Below are 21,622 nucleotides of genomic sequence, written 5' to 3'. Positions count from 1 at the left end.
CTATAAAAAATAATTATGCAGCACCATACATAATTAATATCAACTTTAGATTATTTCATTTTCATACACTGTTATTTTGTACTGAAAATGAATTTTTACTTGTAGCTGTGCAACGAACTCGGGTGGATCCAACCAACAACGGGTAATGTAAGCCAGCGATTTCGTGAAGGGCTCTCATGTGTTGCAGCAAAGGTGATTGACCTTACACGAGGAAAACCCCACTCTACCAGCTCTACCTTGATGCAAGAGAGGAGGCTCTCACTGATGACCTACCAGGTATTTGCTTTTTTTTTTTTAACTTCAAGGCTTCCATTTTATATAATTTTTATAGGTAACTGGAAATGCCAGATAAAATGCATGGGTGATATTGTGGGGTTTTTTTGTTTTGTTTTTTTTGGCAGATCTTGACACAAGGGCTGCACTTTTATTCCTGCCATACGTCTTCAAGGAGAAACTGGATCTCTTTGTCATACTTGGAGAGGTGTGTGTATTAAAATATTTAGTCTATATAAAAGGAAAACAAATGTATCTTTTGTTAAGAGACTAAGATATTGCTTTCCTCTACCTTCTCTTTTGACTTCAAAGGTTCATCCTAAAACCCCCTATCCAACTGTTCAGCTACTTCATGAAGACTGGAAACCAGTGTTCTCCAGAAGCGCTCCAAACATTGTGAAGTTGGATGGCAGTGAAGTGTGCAGAACCTCGTGTATTTTTGAAGGAATCATCTCTTCTTTCTGCTTGTATTTTGTCTTCAACCTTGCTTACCCAAAACATCTGAAGAACACCCTGATTTTTCTCCAAAAGTACATTGTGAAAATAGATGAGGGTGAGGACCGGCCTCTGCCAATCACAGTCACCAGACAAATAAACCTTCTGTATTGACCACCATGCCTCAGCCATATCAGTGCTCCAAATGTGGCAGAAGAACCTTTAGTTTGATAAAGCTTATTCAGCACATAGGACTTATTCATTCCCATGATGTCAATTTTGACATAACTTGTGGACTCAGTGACTGCTGTTCTTCTGTTACACAAGTGTCATTATTTAATCCACTATGCAAGACTGATTGAAATGTTCGGCCCTCACGTTTGTTATGGTGTATGAGATTTGAAAGTAAGCACCAGTATTTCAAAACGTTGTCCCGCAATTGTAGAAATTTTATGAACATTGCTACAACTTTGAGCAACAGACATCAGTTCAGACAGTGCTGGGAGTTTTCTAACAAAAGTTTACTTGGTGAATTTGAAAATGTTTTTGGAAAAAGTGTGACTACACCATTTTTGTCATTACCACTGGAACTGCAACAAGCACTGACAGTCTATTGTGGCTTTTCTGAAGTTGATAGTGCTAAGACCTAAGAAAGCTTTCCAGCGTGTGTCAGAAGTAATTGTGAACAGTGTCAAATACTGTGTAAGAGATGTGTTTGTCATTGATGTACTGCATTCAGAGAAGATTCCTCTGTTCTGGCAAATTAAGTACATATTTAATATTGACACAATGTGGGTCTTTTGTGGAAAAATTCTCATTCCTCTGTTATATGACAACCATTTTCATTCATACAGTGTTAGAGTTGATAGTGAATGGACGTTGCTAAAACCTGGACAGGAAATTGATGTTGCAGCTTATGACATACTCTGTTGATAACAGTCTGTATTTAAGAAGGTAATAAATGTGACAAGTATTTTTGACTTTGTATCTTCAATTTTTCAAATCTTGAGAGGAAAAATATAGGAAATCTGTGTGTAGATATTGAACCTTTAGAAAGACATTTTTGTACTCCTTTTAAGGGTTCTTTTTTGTACTTTATACTAAGGGTACAACTTTGTCCTTTAAAGTACAGGTTTGACGTGTAAAAGGTACAAATTACAAGGGTACAAATCAGTACCCACAGTTTAGGGTACAGAACGGTACCTTAGAGGGTACCACCCCAGTGACAAGCCATTGTACCCCTATAGGTACATTTCTGTACTTTAATTTCTGAGTGTGTATCAGAGCTGCAGAAAGGTGTGATGAAGAAGTGCCTAACTTCTCTCTGCGCTACCTTGATCTTGGCCTCTAGTCTCCTTCTCCATGAAGGGTACTGCTCCTTGTGGCTGCGGCTGTTCATCTTGTAGCCAAGCATCTCACTAATAACTGCTGCTGTGGTGTAGATGAGCTGTTTGGTTTCAGTGATAGTCACAGTAGGGGTTGGTTGGTGGGACATCACGGTGGGCCTCCTGGACTAGCAACACCACCACACCACCACAGTGGGAAATGGCTTTGGGTCTCATGGTGCATGAACCAATTCTGTAGGTTATGGTCAGATTATTGCAAGGGAAGAAAGGGTTTTTGTGATCTGTCCAAACTACCAGTGGATGATCTTTACCCTCCAGCCAATCTCTTGTTAACTTTTTAGTGTCAACTTTATGCATGCAGCTCAGCCTCCAACTTTGTAATTTCTCTCTGCAGGGGAGAAACAATTAGCTACATAGAAGAGGGGCCCGAAAGCTGAAGGATATGTCTCCCATTCTGCTTTTAAATATCCTAGGAACCACAAGTAAGCCAGCAGTTTGAAAGTGAGGTATCTATTGGGGTGATAAGAATTGATAGGAACTTAGCAATTCCAATTCCACTATCACTATCGCTTATGGATTTAATTCCTTATCAGTTCTCTTATCCATTCTCATTGGCACCGCTTTGAGAGTCACCACCATCTGTAGCAGATATTACAATGGACATTACATTTCTTGCAAATTAATTGCATGCTGTGTGATCAAATATTTGTGTATGTTGGAGGTATTTCCTATCTTTGTTGTGACAAGTTTTGCAGTCATTCCCCCCCCAAAAAATTAAAATTAAAATAAAAGGCATATTACACAGAACATTTTTCTTTCATTATTTAATTACTCACAGGTTTGGATGGAGTTTGAATGGTAAATGCTGATTGCATTCTTATTATAACCAGGACAGATGAGAGAAGAGGAGATGAAGAGTGCAGCAGATTGGTGAGACACCAAAAGAGCAGAAAAGGTGAAGAAGCGGTGAGCATCAAAAAGACTAGTAAGAGGGCACACAATTTAAAAGGAGCCATTATGGAACAATAAAAGCAGAAACTAAGAAGTCAGGGCTGGTAAAGTTTGGGACTGTCACCATACTTTCTTCTAAATAAATATGTCCTCAGGATTTCAATTTCTTTTTCTTAAAGTTTTACTCATTCTGCTTAATATAAAAAACAGCAGCACACAATAACTCAAATTACACTGATGGTTTATTTGAGTATCATTCTGTGACTTCAATCTTTTGGTATAATTTTGGACATTGTATTTATTAATTTTACTATGAAATATACTAAATAACTTTAAAAAGTTGCTTTTATCAAGTGGTCCACATTAGCAGATTTTAAATATTTATGTGTCTATTGGATTAAAATGGATGCACTAGTCTTTATTCAGCCCTTGCCTTGGTGAATCTGACAATGGAGTTCTGTTGATGATGGATGTCAAGGAGAACTCACCAACATAAGACTGATCAGCTTTCTAGACTGGCCAAACTCAGATTTAATCAACTCTGAGTGTATTTTTTAAAACTCAGAATTTGTTGAACATGCTTCTTGGACTAGGTCTCTATTTGTATTTTGCAATGTCATCAAAGCAGGGAAGGGTGTGGCTGCAGTTACCACTGTATTTGCGCCCTGACTTTAGCCCTTTAGGCACCATTCCTCTAATTTACATAGTTCTTCAGCAGCTACAGCACTTTCTGACTTAACCGATATCTGACGTATATGTAACTCTGTAACCCATAACCTAAAGGTTTCTGAGCATTCTACCGAGTATATAATACTATTGCAATGCCTGTAAGACTACAGACTAGGGGAAACAATCCGGCATCTATTTTTGGTTGCTACCAGCTGCATCAAGTTCACTACAGTTAGTGCATGTGACCACTTCTACTTCCGCTTACTATTCAAGTAAATATGTATGCTACCTACAATTTTCAGGAAAAATTCTAGAATAGGAAATGCAATATTGGGAAATACACATTTTATCCATGATTAATTATATACCGCATATAGTTAACAGAACATGCGAACAGTGCCAGTTGTTTTTATTTTAAACGCGCAGCACACACACATACACAAAACATCGACCTACTAGCAGTTGTCTATATGATTGTTTTTCGTACTAAGTGGTTGTTTGCGTTACACCGCCATTGCTTTTATTTTGAAGGATATGATCTGATGCATGTGTCACACATCCCTTTTGACTTTGACGCCCGTGGGTCTGAGAACAGTGGTGTGTCGGGTTACAGGCGTGGCGCAGTTTGATTCTGATCGTTTCGTAATTCATCATCGCTAAGCAGGAAGTGCAGTCATGGCGCAGGGGCTCAGAGAAAGATTTGAAAATTTTCTCCATGAAAAGAATCTGATGACAGATGTCCTGGCAAAGGTGGAAGCAAAAATCGGAGTAAGCAGGACCTACATTGCTCTCGGTGAGTGTTGACAGTAGCAAGGATGGGAAAGAGAGGCAGAGGCTGTCCGCATCACTGAGGGACGCGTAGATAAAAGAAATAAAAGCCCGATGGACAGACTCACATTTAGCTGCAGTTTCCTTTAGCCATAAGCTAACAAAAGAAAGTGTGTTTATTTTACATCACCGGCTCGATACTATAAAAGTAGTCTCCATAATGTAGTTACTGGTTGTAACATAGGTATATAGGTATAATCAGGTTAATGTCTTCGTGGGTAGAAAATCTTGACAAATGTGTGGTGTGATTTGTTTCAGCTGTCATCGGTGTAATCGCAGTTTACTTGGTCATTGGATACGGAGCCTCCCTGCTATGTAACCTCATCGGGTTTGCGTATCCAGCCTACATATCGTAAGTATATGTTATTCTCAGAACACTTGGAAATGGCCTTAATCGCCTAAACACGGTTTTACTTGCTCCTGTTGTTGTGCTTTCAAGTCACTAAATCTATAAAAAGGCCTGTGTTCATGTCAATGCTGTGAGGTTTATTTAGGCGATTGTAGCGCTTAAGCGCCAAAAGGATATAGGTCTGTAGGGTTACTTAATATTTAAGCTCATTTTTTGTGCAAAGTTGTAATTTTTCGAGTGCGTTTTCCCTCCACCAGTCTTTAATTATCACAAACAATGACAATAAAATACATAAAATAAGCACCTACAAAAATGTTAGTGTTAAGAAAAAGAAGACCCCCCTCCCCCCAAAAAACAATTGTGGGAAAATAATGGCTTTTAACAGAAAGACCTACCTAATTTAAGTATGACTTAAGAGTAAGTAGGTATTGTGAAAATGAACTTTTCGTCCCCAACTTTGGTGGGGCTGTTCTCATAGTCTAGACTTTAAGCAAAGTCTAGACTAGGAAGCAAGTTATTTTCCTGCTGATCATGAAGGGCGACTGTGTCTGCTCCCAGACAACTAAAAGAAAAAAAAATCTCAGTGAACTGTGGATTATTAAACATTAAGTCTTTGTCTTCTAAGTCCCCATTAGTACACAAATGATTAATTGATGGCATTTAATTTATTTAGAATCATTATTTCAAAATGTAAAAGAACCAACCTGTCATGATATTACATTCATAGAAACTAAACATTTACCAGCATTACCGGAAAATCCCGTTTTGTCTGATCATTTCCAAATAACATTTCAATTTACAATAATGTATTACACAGCAGTGGGGAGTGGATTTCATCACAGCAGGTGTTTCTCTAAAAGTGTTGCAACCAAGTTAAAGGATTTAAATTATCCACTGTTCTCTTCTTCAATGCCGTGTGCCAACATAGTGCAGAGCAGCTTCCTGAACTCTACTCCCACAGAGGTCGGTTTTCTTGTTAATAATTTTACATCTTCACTGGGTATGACTCTAGATATTGTAGCTCTAGAAAAGAAATTCCACAATCACAAGTATATCTGCTGTGATGCTTAGACCTCTGATAAAGTCTCATAAATTGAGTTGAATCGAATGGGGACCTTGTGAATCGGAACCAAATCAGTTATTGAAATCAGTGACGATACCCAGCCCTACCGCTGATTCGAGTCTTCCTTTTCAGAGGAGCTACAGTCGTTCACAGTGAAGAAGCAATTAATTGAAGAAGCAGCAGCATCAGCATTGTAGGAAAACCAGTGTGGAGGTGCAATCATTCACAGCTTGGTATTGTATTGGGGAAATTCACAATGTATGTGCTGGTTTTCCAAAGTAATTAACAGTCATAGCAGCACCACCAGCACTGCCTGCTTATTTTTTGGCATTACTTGATTTGTCTGCTGTTAATCTTAATATATCACTTTTTATGATTAATTTTAATACTCTGCTTCAAAAATTTGGCACTGTGAAAGGGACATAAGAAATGCAACAAAAGATAAATGTGCTGCAAAAAAGTGTCCAATCTAATACTGCAGTACCTATTATATATTATATAGTTAGTTTTAGGTGCAAAATCTCCAGGTAATGACAGGTAGAGAGAATTAACGAGTCACTGGCAGTCAACCAGTTCTTAATGAGTGACCATGCAAACACAGACTATGATTTTTTTAAACCAAGCAATCAACAGATTATTGACAACTAATATCTATTTTTAAAATTTTCTATATCGTTTCTTGTGATTATGCAGTCAAAGCAACATCACCAAATGACCCCTGAGCCTGAATGTAGGGAATAAAACACGCAACTTTATGGGAAAATGCTGAAAACCTGCACATCTCAGATAAAACGCTATAGTAATTTTAAGGGCAAAAAACTTGTATAGAGCTATCATCAGTGTAATTACAGTGGATTCTTTTGTCACACATAAGGCGACAAACAGATTTCCAACCCTCAGCGAAGGCCAGCAGCTTCCAGCCCAAAAATCACTGTATATGCCCAGCTGTGATATTGACGCAGTACTTAGTTCTCTTTGGAGGAATCGCTGAAAGTATAGATCTTTTTGAATGCATCCCCAACACCACTGGCTGAAAAGAAGCCTGGAACAATCAGTTACCACTGTGTTTTACAGATGGCTCTCTGTTGTAACCCTTTGCTGACCTTCTCCATACAAACTCAGGATACTTTGAAAGACCTAGGGAGCACTTTAAAGAAATAAGAGCATTACATTGCAGTACATTGGCTCCCTGTTAAATATCGCATAGATTTTAAAATTCTTTTGTTCACTTTTAAAATTCTGAATAATTTAGCGCCCAGCTATCTTTCTGAACTACTCCACTTATACAATCCCAACAGAGCACTTAGATCGTCCAATCACAGGCTCCTAGCACAACCTAGGTCTCGAATGAAGTCGAGAGGTGACCAGGCCTTTGCATCCGTGGCACCAAGACTCTGGAATAACCTCCCTGTTCATATTCGTACTGCCGAGTCTATCCAGTCTTTTAAATCACGTCTTAAAACTTATCTTTTTACTTTGGCTTTTGATTCTGACTAGTTGGCTGGTCTAGCTTGTTGTGTTGTTACCTATTGTTTGTTGTCCTCTTTTATTGTTTGTTTTAATTGTCTCATGCTTTTACTGACTGTGAAGCACTATGGTCAACACAGACTTAATATGTGCTATATAAATAAATTTTGATTTGATTTGATTCGATTACAGTGAAAGTCTGGCCTCTCCTATGCAAAATATGAAGAAGTGGTAATGTAAAGGATAAATCAAAATATTAAGTTAACCGTACAGAAAAAAAGTAGGTGCTACTCATAATGCAATCAGAAGTCTGAACAAGTAAAAAAGATAACTTACACATCTGATTTTGGATTTATGAGGATGTTTGTATATAAGATTTTTTTTTTTCTTTTAAGTTGTTTATTAGATTAGATTGAAAATACATTTATCCATGTATTTTACATTTTCAAAACTTTTAACAGGTAAAAGTCTTTAAAAATGAAAGCTATTAAAATATTGTGAGACTATAAAAGTCTAAGTTTTTGTGAAGAAAGCGCCGTCTCTTGGTGCCTACTTTAAATGAGTGAAAGGGTTGTGTTTATAGTGGAAAGCAGTTATGCTCCACAACAACGGTTGTAAACAGGCTGATGGGAATGGCAGTTCTAAGTGGCTGTATCTGTGGATAACAGACGACGAAGTCATCTGTCATTTATTCATTTATTTTTACATTGATTTGTCTGCATCTGTAAATAATTACAGATGGCTAGAAATAGCTGAATGTTTAAACTTGCCAATTTATTGCCTGTACAGAAATATAATAATTCTATTTTTCTGCACCACCTGGTACGGGGCGATCGTGGCTCAAGATTGGCAGTTCGTCTTGTAATCGGAAGGTTGCCATCTCGGTCGTTGTGTCCTTCGGCAAGACACTTCACCCGCTGCCTACTGGTGGTGGTCAGAGGGCCCGGTGGCACCAGTGTCCGGCAGCCTCACCTCTGTCAGTGCACCCAGGGTGGCTGTGGCTACAATGTAGCTTGCCATCACCAGTGTGTGGATGGGTGGATGACTGAATGTGTAAAGCGCTTTGGGGTCCTTAGGGACTAGTAAAGCGCTATACAAATACAGGCCATTTACCATTTACCTACTTTGGCTTTGTCAACCTTTGTTATCTGGCTGCCATTTACCAAATTATAGCTACCAAAAACTTTACTTTTCTCTTTTAGGAAGTAGCAATACTGACTATTTTCTAATTTGTGCTGTTATTTAAGGGAATTATAAGGAGATGCTGCTATGTCAAGAAGCAAAAATTAAAAAATGGGTTTTGGGTGGAAATGCATTGTCAACATCCTAACACATCCATCCATTTTCTTCATCTCTTATCCAATTTGGGGTCACAGGGAGCTGCAGTCTGTCTTAGCTGTTATGGGATAAGAGGCAGGGTATCAGTCTATCACAGGCCCAACACCGAGAGATAGCTCCAGTTTTGAACCAGGAACTTTCTTTTATGTGAGGTGACTTTTTTTCAATTATTCGGGTATTTAGCCCCTAATTAGCCCCTGGCTTCTAGCTTTTTTGTTTAACATTTGCTAACACGGGGGAACATTTCTGCAAGATAGATGTAGAAGGTCCAAGTGTTGATTTATTTTTATTTGACCCATGGAAATAATTCATCAGGATTCAACAGGATATCGGCGATGTAAGGTTGTGCCTTTTTTATAGCAATTCTTGCACACAGTTACAGAAATGTTTAATGGGCTATAAGGCAGTTGGAAAGAAAAGCGACCAGACTACTTTGAGATTCTTGAAGAAGTTTCACCTCTCATCCAAGAAGCCTCTTCAGTTCTGCAGCTTCACCAGTTCTGGGAACTGAAAGATTACCATGACCTGGATGACTGAGAACCTACACAGAGTTATTGTCTACTAATTGTAAACTGAACTTCATCTATAAAGTTAGTGGATTTCCCCTGTGACTTACAAAGAAAGCATTTAAATAATTTTGTCATCAAAAGTTTTAAAACAGTTCTTATCATGATGATATTATCTAGTAATATCTCAGGGGTAATACTACATGCAGTCAGCATAGTGTCACATGTTGGCCTGCTGCCGTCACTATGAATGTTTTTCTTGTCTCAAGATTTTTGAGAAACAGCTTGATAGAAAGTGACCAGAATTGTCCTCAGCTACTGAGACTGATGTAGCATAACATTTGATACATTTTCTTACTCTTAAGATATCAGTATTTTCTAAAGTTAAAATTATGGATGTTACATTATTTGGTACAAGAGAAGAAAAGAGTAATTAAGTTAAACAATAAGCTCAGAGTGGAGCTAATAATCTGCATAGGTTTATTTTTACAAACATATGTTATCTTCACTGTAACTGCTCTGTTTATAGCAGGTTATCTTGTCCTGACATTGTAACAAATTGCAATTCCAAATCTCTTATTTGAAGTGACTCATCCTTTCGAAACTATACTGAAATCTCTAGAGCTAGCAGCTCTTTAAAAGTTAAGCCATTACTTGCAACATGGTTGCCTTGTGTAACAGTGTTTCTGGGCAATAAATCTTATGGTGTTGGAAATCCTGTCTATTTACCCTTAAATAGTACTACATTTGTAAGGAAAATGCATTTGTGGGTTGAGCAGCAGAGTTAAAAAAGTTTGGTTGGTTGATTGATTGGCGTCCTCCACCATAGCTAGCATTAGAATTGGAAAAGGCTGTAGTTCAGGTTGTCCACTGATGAATACTGTGAATCCAAAATTACTACCTATGGCAGGTGGACCATGGTAACTGTGCCTCATTTTAATGATTTTAAATGCCAATGAAAATGTCTAAATTAGACAAAATCTGTATCAACAGCATCATCAAAGTGTTATAGCTTCTGTTTCATCATTGTAAAGTTTTCGATAATAGCTTCTGAAGTTAAAAGAATTTAAAAATTTCTGTCAGTGCGCCCCAGGGTGGCTGTGGCTACAATGTAGCTTGCCATCACCAGTGTGTGAATGTGTGTGTGAGTGGGTGAATGACTGGATGTGTAAAGCACTTTGGGGTCCTTAGGGACTAGTAAAGCGCTATACAAATACAGGTCATTTACCATTTACCATTTAAAAAACTTGTTTCACAGTTGACCCTTTTCACATCTGTGTGTTACGGGTTCAAAAGTATTGGAGATAGATACAAGAGGAAAACCAAAATAACAAACGATGATTTTAATGAACACACGCGTGGGAGATGAACACTGTACGCAGACAGCATCAGATCTCAAAATGGTGGAGCATTGCTCAAACTCTTATAGCCTCTAGTGGCCCCCACCTAGTCATAAAAGCCTAAACATTCACATTCTTTCTCTCACACCTTGGCTCCTTGTTTATCTGCTCCTGCTGAGTTGGGGCAGAAAACCTCTCCGGTATATTCTGCTCTCTTCTAATCAGACAAATAAGATCATGATTCTCTGAAAACAGTATTTCTTATAACTCAGCCGTATAATGCATCATAAAACAATATCATTCATTCACAATAAATCAGCAGTCTAATGTGATGCAAATCAGTTTAACAAATGTAATAGTTATCACCTTCTTCTAATTCAGGAGAATAATGCAAACTAAAACTACATAATATTTCACAATCTTTAATTAGGGGTATAACATGGCATAAGGTAATATTATAATCCCACAATTCCCCCTTTTGATCTCTTTTTTAAAAAGAGATCACTTACACCCTGCAATCCAGTGTTGCAGGGTTCATTTCTTCTTACCCCTGAGGCCCTTTGTCCCCCTTTAACGGGTGGACCATATGTGAGTTGACCTCGGTGTTTGCGCAGTTCACATGCAAGAAAAACTATTATTACAACAACAATAGTAGGTACAGATGACACCCCCATCACTCCCCAGTTCTCCCACAGCTTTATTTTGGTGCTACCTTATACCCTTCAAACGTACTCAGACTAGAACCTCTGTCTGAGGAGCTTTTAGCCTTTATTTTATTGCTGCAGCTACCAATGTCTTCCAGTCGAGTGATTCTCTGCTCTTCTTTCTTCAACCTCAGGGGTTAGACCACCCTTCAGTCGTTGCACAGATCAGGGGATCATTCTGCCCCGATTTCAAACGATGATCTGTGTATTCTGGGGTCACATCTGTGTTCCCCAGAGAAAGGAACAGGAACGTGTCCCCCTTTTTACCAAGAGCCTCTCGAACCTCGTTGGTCTGGTGTTCCTGGATTTCCGCCAACCCCTTCATGGTTATTGCTGTGTTTATGAGATCCATCCTCTCCAGGTCACTAGTCGGAGCCCAAACGCCATGACACTTGAACCCAGTTGGTGTCTTGGCAGTCTCTGTGTCTGTCTCTGCTGCGAAGGATCCTCGTATCTCTGTGACCTCGTCTGGTGTCTGTTCCTTTCTCTGTAAGAGACAGAAAACCAAAACACCTCTCTCCCTAGCCTTGATAATCTAATGTTATTGTCCATTGTTCTTCCAGTGATGCAAATTTGGTTTGGTTTAGCATATCATGTTCAGGACTTCCTCACCCAGTGACTTATTCTAATCATAATTTACATTTACATTCCCATGTGTCAAATCATTCATCCGAGCTAGAAAATTAAAAGAAAAGGTTAGTGACATCATATCTCAGAAAACATCAGAAATTCTCCTCTCCAGTATGTTCTCCAGCCAGATATTATTAGAGTTTTTGGCTTTTTTCCTCTATAAAAGTTAATTGACTTTTTACAGTGGCCTGCTATGGTTAATAATAACATGTTCAGTGATGAGTGAAATCAAACCTTTTCTTCACTTTAGCATTTGACATTCCCAACAATATAATGTGATACATTAATCGAAACACAGCTAATAAAACACAGTTTCCTTACTGCAAACATCAGTAACTCAAAATTAGCAACCAAAGGGTTAAGTCTGCAGTTCCACACTCTCATGTGAAGCTACAGTCTCCCCCTCTGCTCTCTCTTATCCTCCTGCTCCTGCAAAAACAAAACAAAGTATCCACCCATCTGTTGCAGGCTGGGTGAATTATTTGTGGACATTTACTAATCCTCGCGTCGGTGCAGTTTCTGTCTCAGCATCAAGTCAGTTAAAACTTTTAGTCCGTCCATCACAGTCCAGTCACATGCATTCATTCACACACATTCATACCAGATATTGCTGATAATGGAGTCTCACTCGCAATCTATTCAAGCATCCATCACCAGCAAGATGATGTCATCATTTTAAAGGAAAACAGTTCCTTGTTTTTTGGACTGGATTGACTCGCTGCAATCCTCTTAGACTCAGGACTTCTCATGTGATCAATGTCCCATATAAGTGAATTTCTCCCAAGCCCATTATAATCATGGAGAAAAACACTTTGCGACTGTTTTCAGTAAGAATATTTTATAGCGCTTTAAATTTCAATCTCTCAGGCCTGGTTTAAAGAGCTGATTTGTTAAATCAAGAACTCACAAAATGCCAAAATATCACCACTGGTGGATCACACCTCTCAGATTTTCTTATCTCAGTGCACTGTAACAAAAGCAAAAACAAACGTAACCAACAAAATACTAATAAAATACCAAATACTGGGGCCCGTTGCAAACATGTCCAAGCATAAAACCATCTTTCTCTCTCTTAGAGAAAGAAAACAACCCAAACCTTACTAATAAAATCAACCTAGCGCTAAGCAAAACCCAAAAATCAACCAAAACTTCACCAGAAAGTTTTTCTCCCTCCCAGGACAATATTGTGTAGGAATACAGGTACCGTAACTCCTTTTTGCACTGAAAACAAAAAACATGTTGGATTTACTTGATTCAATAGTGGACACTGTTTGCACACAAATGTTTTGCTTTGGCAGAAACTTAAACAACTGAGTTAAATCAACACAACCTTTTCATATTCAGTAAACCTGTGCATTTTGTGTTCATAAAACACGATTGAAACATGTTCAGATGAAGTAAGTTGAGCTCTGGGAATATTTTAATCCTTCACAATTCTGTCATTTTATTTCAACACTATTCAATAACTTTTATCCAAATACTACTTGGTCACTTAAATACTACATGTTGTCTTCATATTACATACTGTTCAACAAAGTGTAGATCCTGGTTACCATAAAAACTGAATGGGTCTACAACAACTACCATCCTCCTATCTTTATCCTGGTTGCAGGAGGGCTGGAAAATAACCCTGAAGTGATAGGTTACGAGGCGGGGTACACCCTGGACAGCTCACCAGTCTATCACATAAAAACAAACAACCATTTACACTCATGGGTAATTTAGAATCATCAATTAACCTAGCTCTAATAACTGCGGCAGGAAACCAGAATACCCAGAGAGAAACCACTGCAAACTAGCCAGACTGTGGACTTGAACCCAGGACCTTCTTACTGTCAAGCAACAGCACTAACCAGCATGCCAACAATCTAGGAAATACAGGAAAGCTATGATTTCCTGTATTTGATGCAGAATTCTTTTGTTCTTGCCCTTGACAGGTCAATCCACAATAAATAACAATAGCATGCATGTGGTGTGTGTGTCGTTGTCTGCCTCTTATAACTTCTGTGATTTTCCTGCAGTTTGAAATCTTATGCGGTCTTGTGAATTCCGTGAGTTCAGCAACTAACCACTCTTACTAAATTGTATCGTGTCATCTTAACAAAAACAAATTAAGTTGTTGAATTTTGTACAGATCCTACATGGTTTAATTACGTTCATAGAAACATGAAATTATTGTGTTCAAATTACAAGTTAGACTTTTTAATGTAACAACCACCCAATTTACTTTTTCGGTATACCAAAAAGTAGAGGTGGCTGCTGCACTTAACTTTTTAAAGCCTGAGGCAATTGTGTTAAATACACGCGAGATGCTTACGTAAATCCAAGAGCTGGCCAATCCCCCCTTTTTTTTCTTTTTTTTTTCCAGTGTGTTCCTCCTTCAATTAAGTCTCAATCACAAAAATGTGGCGCTCCGAAATAAGACTCACACCGTTAATTCATCATTTTCACTCTGTACCACTGCTCCTTATCAGGCTGTGTGAAGCACAGTGAACAATTCAGTCGAGGCTTTAAGCCATAAACAGACATCACGCACAGACATTGTTTTCATAACCAAACTGCTTTAGACCCTGTCCCCTAAATCTACACAAATGCCCTCTGGGTGACATGAAACGCATTTAACCAATAAACAATCAATGGCTTCTTGTTGTTGTGACAGATTCCGTATTTGGATGTTTGTGTGCAGCATTTTGCGTATCAGCATAAGCATTTGTTAGCAAAGCATTCTTCATTGCATCAGCGTGTGTGTGTATCACTCTTCATTGCACAAGCGTGTGCGTGTGTATGTGTGTGGATCACTTCTCAGTGAATTGAATCAGCATTTCGATTTGTGTGCCTGTGTGTGTGTCATTTCTCACTCAATCAACGAGTGCACATCTGTTCATATGTGTATTTCTCTTCATTCTGAGTCAGTGTACGTAGATGTGTGTGTTTGTGTGTGTTTGTGTTCATCATTGTCCTGTTCGTCTGTTTTTGTTTTGTTTTTAAATTGATTGTAACATTAGTCTCCCATGAAAATGATGAGTATGGCTATAATATTGGAAGGCATGGCATGGTCAGTGGCATACAATCACACAAATAAATCCAAACCATTGCAGTAAGATTTAGGAACCCCTCATTTGTGTGATAAATTCTTAATGGTGTGTACTTTTCCCACTGTTGTGATGTATAAATGTATGAATTCTGTAATCGCCTCACTATGTACATTTTCACCAAATGGCCATATAGACTAAGTGAGTTAAAGTATTAATGGCATATGATGGATGTGTTGGTACTAATGGAGGGAAAAAAAATTCAAGACCTATTGATTAACAGGCCGATTTCTGTGTATTCATTCCATGGATTCACAAGGTGGTATTGGTTGTTCAATTTATTATTGATGCTTGAATACATCAATACATGTTGCATATTGAAAGCAGGATATGAGCCTGATCCATGTGCACATTCATGGTCCTTACAGAACAGTGCTTACAGGTATGTGTAAAAGGAGTACCAAACATGTCTTTGTTCTTCCCAGGATTAAGGCCATTGAAAGTGCCACCAAAGATGATGATACTAAGTGGCTGACCTACTGGGTGGTGTATGGAGTCTTCAGTGTGGCAGAGTTTTTTGCTGACATCTTCCTTTCCTGGTTCCCATTCTACTATATTGGAAAGGTAATCCAGTTGGTCTCTGTGCCTGTCCTTATTTATTTTACTCAGTGTTGAAACTTTTATTAATTAAAAAGAAAAAACTCAATCAGGGTTAAATCTCACCTGTATGTGTTTGATCTTAGAGTAAACAAAGCTCTTATTCTGGGGGTCTGTTTTACCAGCAGCCAGTAGGCCTAATGTAAAGGGGGTTTGTTGGCTTTAGGGGATTGTGATTTGATCATCTTCAAACTTGGAGAAAGTCCAAAAGAAACTGCCTAAAAGTCCAAGCTAGAGGCTGTTGCTGTCCAGCCATTGTTTCTGCAGGCTACAGTAAACCAGGTGCTGGTTAAAATGTGCACTTAGATTGATAAGGCATAACATTTTGACCACTGACAGGTGAAGTAAATAACACTGATCATGTCTTCATCATGGCAGTAGTGAACCAGCAACAGGGTCATGAGCGTCCAAGGCTCATTCATGCACGTGTAAAGTCTGGCCCATGTGCTCCAATTCAATTCAGAATACATAGTGTATCACAGTTTGTTGTGCATGGAGCTGCAGAGCCACAGAGCAGTCAGGGTTATGGTGACTGTTTTACACTACCCAAAGCACCAGTAGTAGGGATGTGACCACAGAGCAATGTAAGAAGGTGGTTTGGCCTGAAAAATCGTATTTTCTTTTACATCACGTGGATGGCCCAGTGTGTGTGTGTGTGTGTGTTGCTTACCTGGGGAACACCTGGCACCAGGATGCACTATAGGAAGAAGGCAAGTCGGCAGAGACAGTATGATCCTTTGGGCAATTCCCTACTGGGAATCCTTGAGTCCCGAAATCTATGTGAATGTTACCATGACACATATCACCTACCTAAGTGTTATATGATACCGTGTGCATCCTTTAATCAAAACGGTAGTCCCTTTCTGCAGGATAATGTACACTGCAACAAAGCAGAAATGGTTGGGAGCACAACAATGACTTTGAGGTGCTGACCTGGATTCCAAATTCCCCATATCCAGTTGGGCATCTGTAGAATGTAATGTATTAACGAGTCCGATCCATGTAGGCCCCACCTCCCAACTTACAGGACTTAAAAGATCTGTTACTAATATCATGCTGCCAGATACAACAACACAATTACAGGGGTCTAGTGGAGTCCATGCCTCAATGAGTCAGGGCCAGTTTGGCAGCAAAAGGGGGACCAGCAAATTAGGCAGGTGGTCATAATGTTATGCCTGAAAGTTATATTATTATTATTGTGTTTAATGCCAAATTCTATACCTGTTTTCATTTTTTTGAGAGAAATTTTGTTTTCTTCCCCAGTGTGCCTTCTTGGTGTGGTGTATGGCTCCAACTCCTTCCAATGGATCGGTTCAGATATATAACCGCATCATTCGACCATTCTTCCTCAAGAATGAGGCCAAGATTGATGATGTAGTGAAGAACATCAAGGACAAGGCGTCAGAAGCTGCTGACAAGTTCAAGGATGAGGGTGACTAAATCATCATAATTGTGAAGTGTTTGCTAAAAGAGCCTAACTGATATATCAGATACTATTTAAGATGCAATGCAAAATTGCATTCAAGATATTTAACTGTGGCTGCTCAAATTCAGCTATCTAAGCTCAGATAAGAGGTGAAACATCTTCAAGAAGAACATGTTCAAGCTCCTTAGATATTAAACAGACTTAAACCTCCTAGCACCTGGTGCAGAGACCACTTTGTATTCATGTGAGTATAATGCAGATAATGGTCTCCCTCTTACGAGAGGGAAGAAACATGTGTCCTGCTTCCCACATTGCCTGGATAGGCAGCTACTAAACTGAGTATTTCCAATTGTGAAAGCATCCCTGAAGTGAGACATGTTGTGTGCTAAATGTAAGAACAGCAAACTTCAGACATTACTCCAACTTGAGTTCTCTCTCTAGCTTGGGAGTAATTTTGTGAATTTGTATACATTTCAGTTATTTTCAAAAAAATGCTGACTGCCAATAATACAATCAACCAAAGACAGAAAAAAGGATTGAAACATTTTCAGTGAAAAACAGAAGATTTTCACATATCATCCACTGTACCAAACGTACACAACAAAAGCACAACAAGGTCCAAATTCTCAAAACTAGGGTGGGCCATAATTCAAAATAGTTTCATACTAGACATGTCTATATTTTGTAGTTGTAAATTAAAATTAAGTTGATCTTGGATTCCGTTATGCAGGTTTCTAAAGTCAAACATCTGCAGTACTGATGTACTGAGTTTCACTGACAGTATCTTTGTATTTGTTTGTGATTTGTCCACAGCTAAGAAAGCCACAGCAAACATCATATTTGAGGAAAAGAAGAGCTCCTAAGAATGAAGTCTGTCCACAGTGCCAGCTCTGTAGCTGACTCATTGAAGAAATTTTGCCTTGAAAATGTCAGTTTTTACAGCAACCATTCAGAACACAACTGTAAGCTTCCTGCCTGTGATATTAAATGTAAAACTGTAGCAGTCAAAGCCGCTCCATGATTTGTTTTGTTTTTCTGGAAGGCTCTCAGTTTAACTGTATGGTAGTCCTGGTATGCTTCTTGAACCAAATAAAAACTACTTTACTAAAACCATTTCCTAATGTTAATGATCGTACAACAGATTTGATGGAGATTATTCAGTTTGCTGTTGTGACTCAGGTCTTACTGACGACTCATATGCTTTGCTGTTCTTTGGTTTTTCCTTTATCACTGCCTAAGTAATATTTGGTGCCAGTTTGATCAGCTCACTGAAAAGATGTTAACTAGTAAGAGACTTCAAATGGAACAAATTGTGTGTTCTATATCCCCTTAATGAAGTGTTTTGGAAAAAAAAAAAGAAAGTTAAAACTATTCACTTTGGGCCTGGCCTGATATATAGTGTAAATCCAGCTGGGATGTGAGGAGGTAGAACAGGTCACCTAATAATTGGAAGGTTAGTGGTTTGATCCATGTCTGCTCCAGTCTGTATGCCAAATATCCTTGGGCAAGATACTAATCCCAAGTTGCTTTATACTCTGATAAAGAGCACTTATGTAGGCAAAGCATGGAGGGAAAAAAGTGCTTGTATGAATGGGGGTGAATGAGGACAGGTTCTGTAAGTGCTTTAAGGTCTCAGTTAGACTAGAAAAGTGCTTTATAAAAACCATTTCATTTACCAGTGTGTTTTTAGCTGTCCCTGAACAGGGATGTAAAAATACAGCAATGATAATTTTTTAATATACAATGCTCACAAAAGGAACAGATTTTAATCTGTGCTCATGACAAGTACAGAAACAGCTTTAGTGAAGATTACAAATGTTCTTCTTATGGCCTCTGACAGTGGACTCAGTCTCTGTGCTTGTCCTGCTAGACCTCAGTGCAGCTTTTGATACTGCTGACCATAATATCCTATTAGAGTAATTAGAGCATGCTGCAGGTATTACAGGTACTACGCTGCAGTGGTTTCACATCCATCTAATAGACTCCAATTTGTTCATGTAAACGGAGAGTCCGCTTCATACACTAAGGCAATTATGGAGTTCCACATGGTTCAGTGCTAGGACCCATTCTGTTTACATTATACATGCTTGCCTTAGGCAGTATCATCAGAAGGCATTGCGTACATTTTCACTCCTATGCAGATGACACACAGCTTTATCTATCCATTAAGCCAGATAACATGTTATCTGGCTTAATGGATAATGTGTGCACACACCAATTAGTTAAACTGCAGGAATGTCTTAAAGACTTAAAGACCTGGATGGCCTCTAAATTTTCTGCTTCTAAATTTAGATAAAACAGAGGTTATTGTACTCGGCCCTGAAAATCTTAGAAGTATGGTATCTAACCAGATTCTTACTCTGGATGGCATTACCTTGGCCTCCAGTAACACTGTGAGGAACCTTGGAGTCATTTTTGACCAGGATATGTCCTTCAATGCACATATTAAACAAATATTTAGGACTACTTCTTCCATTTGTTCCATATCCACGCTGAAAAACTAGTTCCCATTGTATCTTAATGACCTTATAGTACCATATCACCCCATTAGAGCACTTCGCTGTCACACTGCAGGCTTACTTGTTGTTTCTAGAGTATTTAAAAGTAGAATGGGAAGGAGAGCCTTCAGTTTTCAGGCCCCTCTTCTATGGAACCAACTTCTAGTTTGGATTCGGGAGACAGACACTATCTTTACTTTTAAGATTAGGCTTTAAACTTTCCTTTTTGTTAAAGCATATAGTTAGAGCTGGATCAGGTGACTCTGAATCCTCCCTTAGTTATGCTGCAATAGGTGTAGGCTGCTGGGGGATTCCCATGATGCATTGAGTATTTCTTCTTCAGTCACCTTTCTCACTCACTATGTGTTAATAGACTTCTCTGCATTGAGTCATACTTGTTATTAATCTCTGGCTCTCTTGAAAAGCATGTCTTTTACCCCATCTTCCTTCTCTCACCCTGACGGGTCGTGGCAGATGTCCACCCCTCCCTGAGCCGGGTTCTGCTGGAGGTTTCTTCCTGTTAAAAGGGAGTTTTTCCTTCCCACTGTCGCCAAAGTGCTTGCTCATAGAGGGGTCTTATGATTGTTGTTTTTTCTCTCTGTATGTATTATTGTAAGATCTACCTTACAATATAAAGCACCTCAAGGTGACTGTTGTTGTGATTTGGTGCTGTATAAATAAAACTGAATTGAATTAATCAGAGTGCAGCTTCAAGTCAATTCAACTTCTTGGTTATTTAGCTGGTCAGTTAAGTTGCAGAAGGGGTTGTTATTCAGTTTCAGCTGCTTTGATGTTAATGAAATTAACAATAGGTGCACTACAGGGGAAACAATGAAACAATCCCCTAAACAGGAATAGTGTTACAGGCCACTGACTTTGTACCTCTTTTCTGTTTTTCACTAGTTTTGCTTTTGTGTAGAAGTCCAGAGTCAGAGTCACTACTTGTAGCATGAGGCGATACTTGGACCCTACAGGTTGCAAACTCTAAGATTCCTCTAAGTTTGAGTCTTCTCCTGTTCTGTAGCTCAGGAGGTAAAGCAGGTCATCTACTGATCGAAGGTTAGTGGTTCAATGCTTGGATAAGATACCAATGTGCTTTCTGATGCATCCATCAAAGTGAATGTTAGCTAGGAAGCACTGAAAAGCATAGAAGAAAGTGCTGAATGGGTGAGTGTGGCATGTTGTATAAAATGTGCTATATAAGAATCAGTCCATTTACCACAGCAATATGTGCCACTGCGATAAGGTTTGCTGAGATTGGTTACTCTAAGAGTGCCGGACTGGGCTATAGAAGGTCCTCGTATAGAATACTCGAACTGGCAGGTCCTACAGCAGTTATAGATGTGGGTAGCTGTGGAGAACATTATGCTGCGTAACATCACTCATATTACATGACTGACCCACTGGTGGTGGGTTAGTGATGTCCTGAGGGAGAAATGAACAGACTTCTACAGGCTAGGCAATGGGACACTAACTGGATTTCAGGATGAAGTCCTTGGATCCAGCGCTAGACCAACACTGGTGCAGCGGTACCTGACTTCCTCCTGGTGCACGACAATGCCCAGCCTCATGTGGCAAGAGTATGCAGGCAGTTCCTGGAGGATGAAGGAATTGACACCATTGATTGCCCCCACACCTGACTTAAGTCCAACAGAACACATCTGGGATACATCACGTCTTGGTCCATCTGACGCCATCAAGCTCAGTGATGCTCTGATCCAGGTCTGGGAGGTGATCCCCCAGGAAACCATCTGTTATGTTGTTAGGAGCATGCTCCAGTGTTGTTAGGCTTACATAAAAGTATATGGGGTCCATACTGAGTACCAGTTTAAGTTTTTACAACAAAATTCCAGCAAAATGGACTAGTCTGCTGCATAATTTTTTTATTCTTTGGGTTTCAGGTTATATTTAAATTCAGCTATGTGTAGTTTGGTAACTTAAATTTCCATCAGTCACCATGACAGGTATCCATTCCTAAAGCACTATTCAGTCCATATCAACAGATATTAAGCAGTTTTCCCCCCTATTGAGATCTGATATTTTCAGTGTTTATTTATTGTTTTGAGCAACGTCTTGTAATAGTGTGTTCCAAAAAAGGCTAACTTGTGGC

The 21,622-nt window shown here is 39.0% G+C and overlaps 1 protein-coding gene across 1 annotated transcript; it reads left to right on the top strand.

The window, feature by feature from the left end:
• Positions 1 to 4,253: 4,253 nt before the first annotated feature.
• Positions 4,254 to 18,127, top strand: reep5 (receptor accessory protein 5). The gene is made up of 5 exons (XM_031734263.2): positions 4,254 to 4,467; positions 4,761 to 4,854; positions 15,417 to 15,555; positions 16,852 to 17,020; positions 17,828 to 18,127. The coding sequence occupies exons 1-5, from the start codon at positions 4,350 to 4,352 to the stop codon at positions 17,875 to 17,877; spliced, it is 570 nt and encodes a 189-aa protein (XP_031590123.1). The 5' UTR covers positions 4,254 to 4,349; the 3' UTR covers positions 17,878 to 18,127.
• Positions 18,128 to 21,622: the final 3,495 nt, after the last annotated feature.

Source organism: Oreochromis aureus, linkage group 7 (genome assembly GCF_013358895.1).
Source record: "Oreochromis aureus strain Israel breed Guangdong linkage group 7, ZZ_aureus, whole genome shotgun sequence".
NCBI classification, from domain to species: Eukaryota; Metazoa; Chordata; class Actinopteri; order Cichliformes; family Cichlidae; genus Oreochromis; species Oreochromis aureus.
Note: the sequence above shows the minus strand (reverse complement) of the source record. Positions and strands in the feature narration are given on the sequence as shown.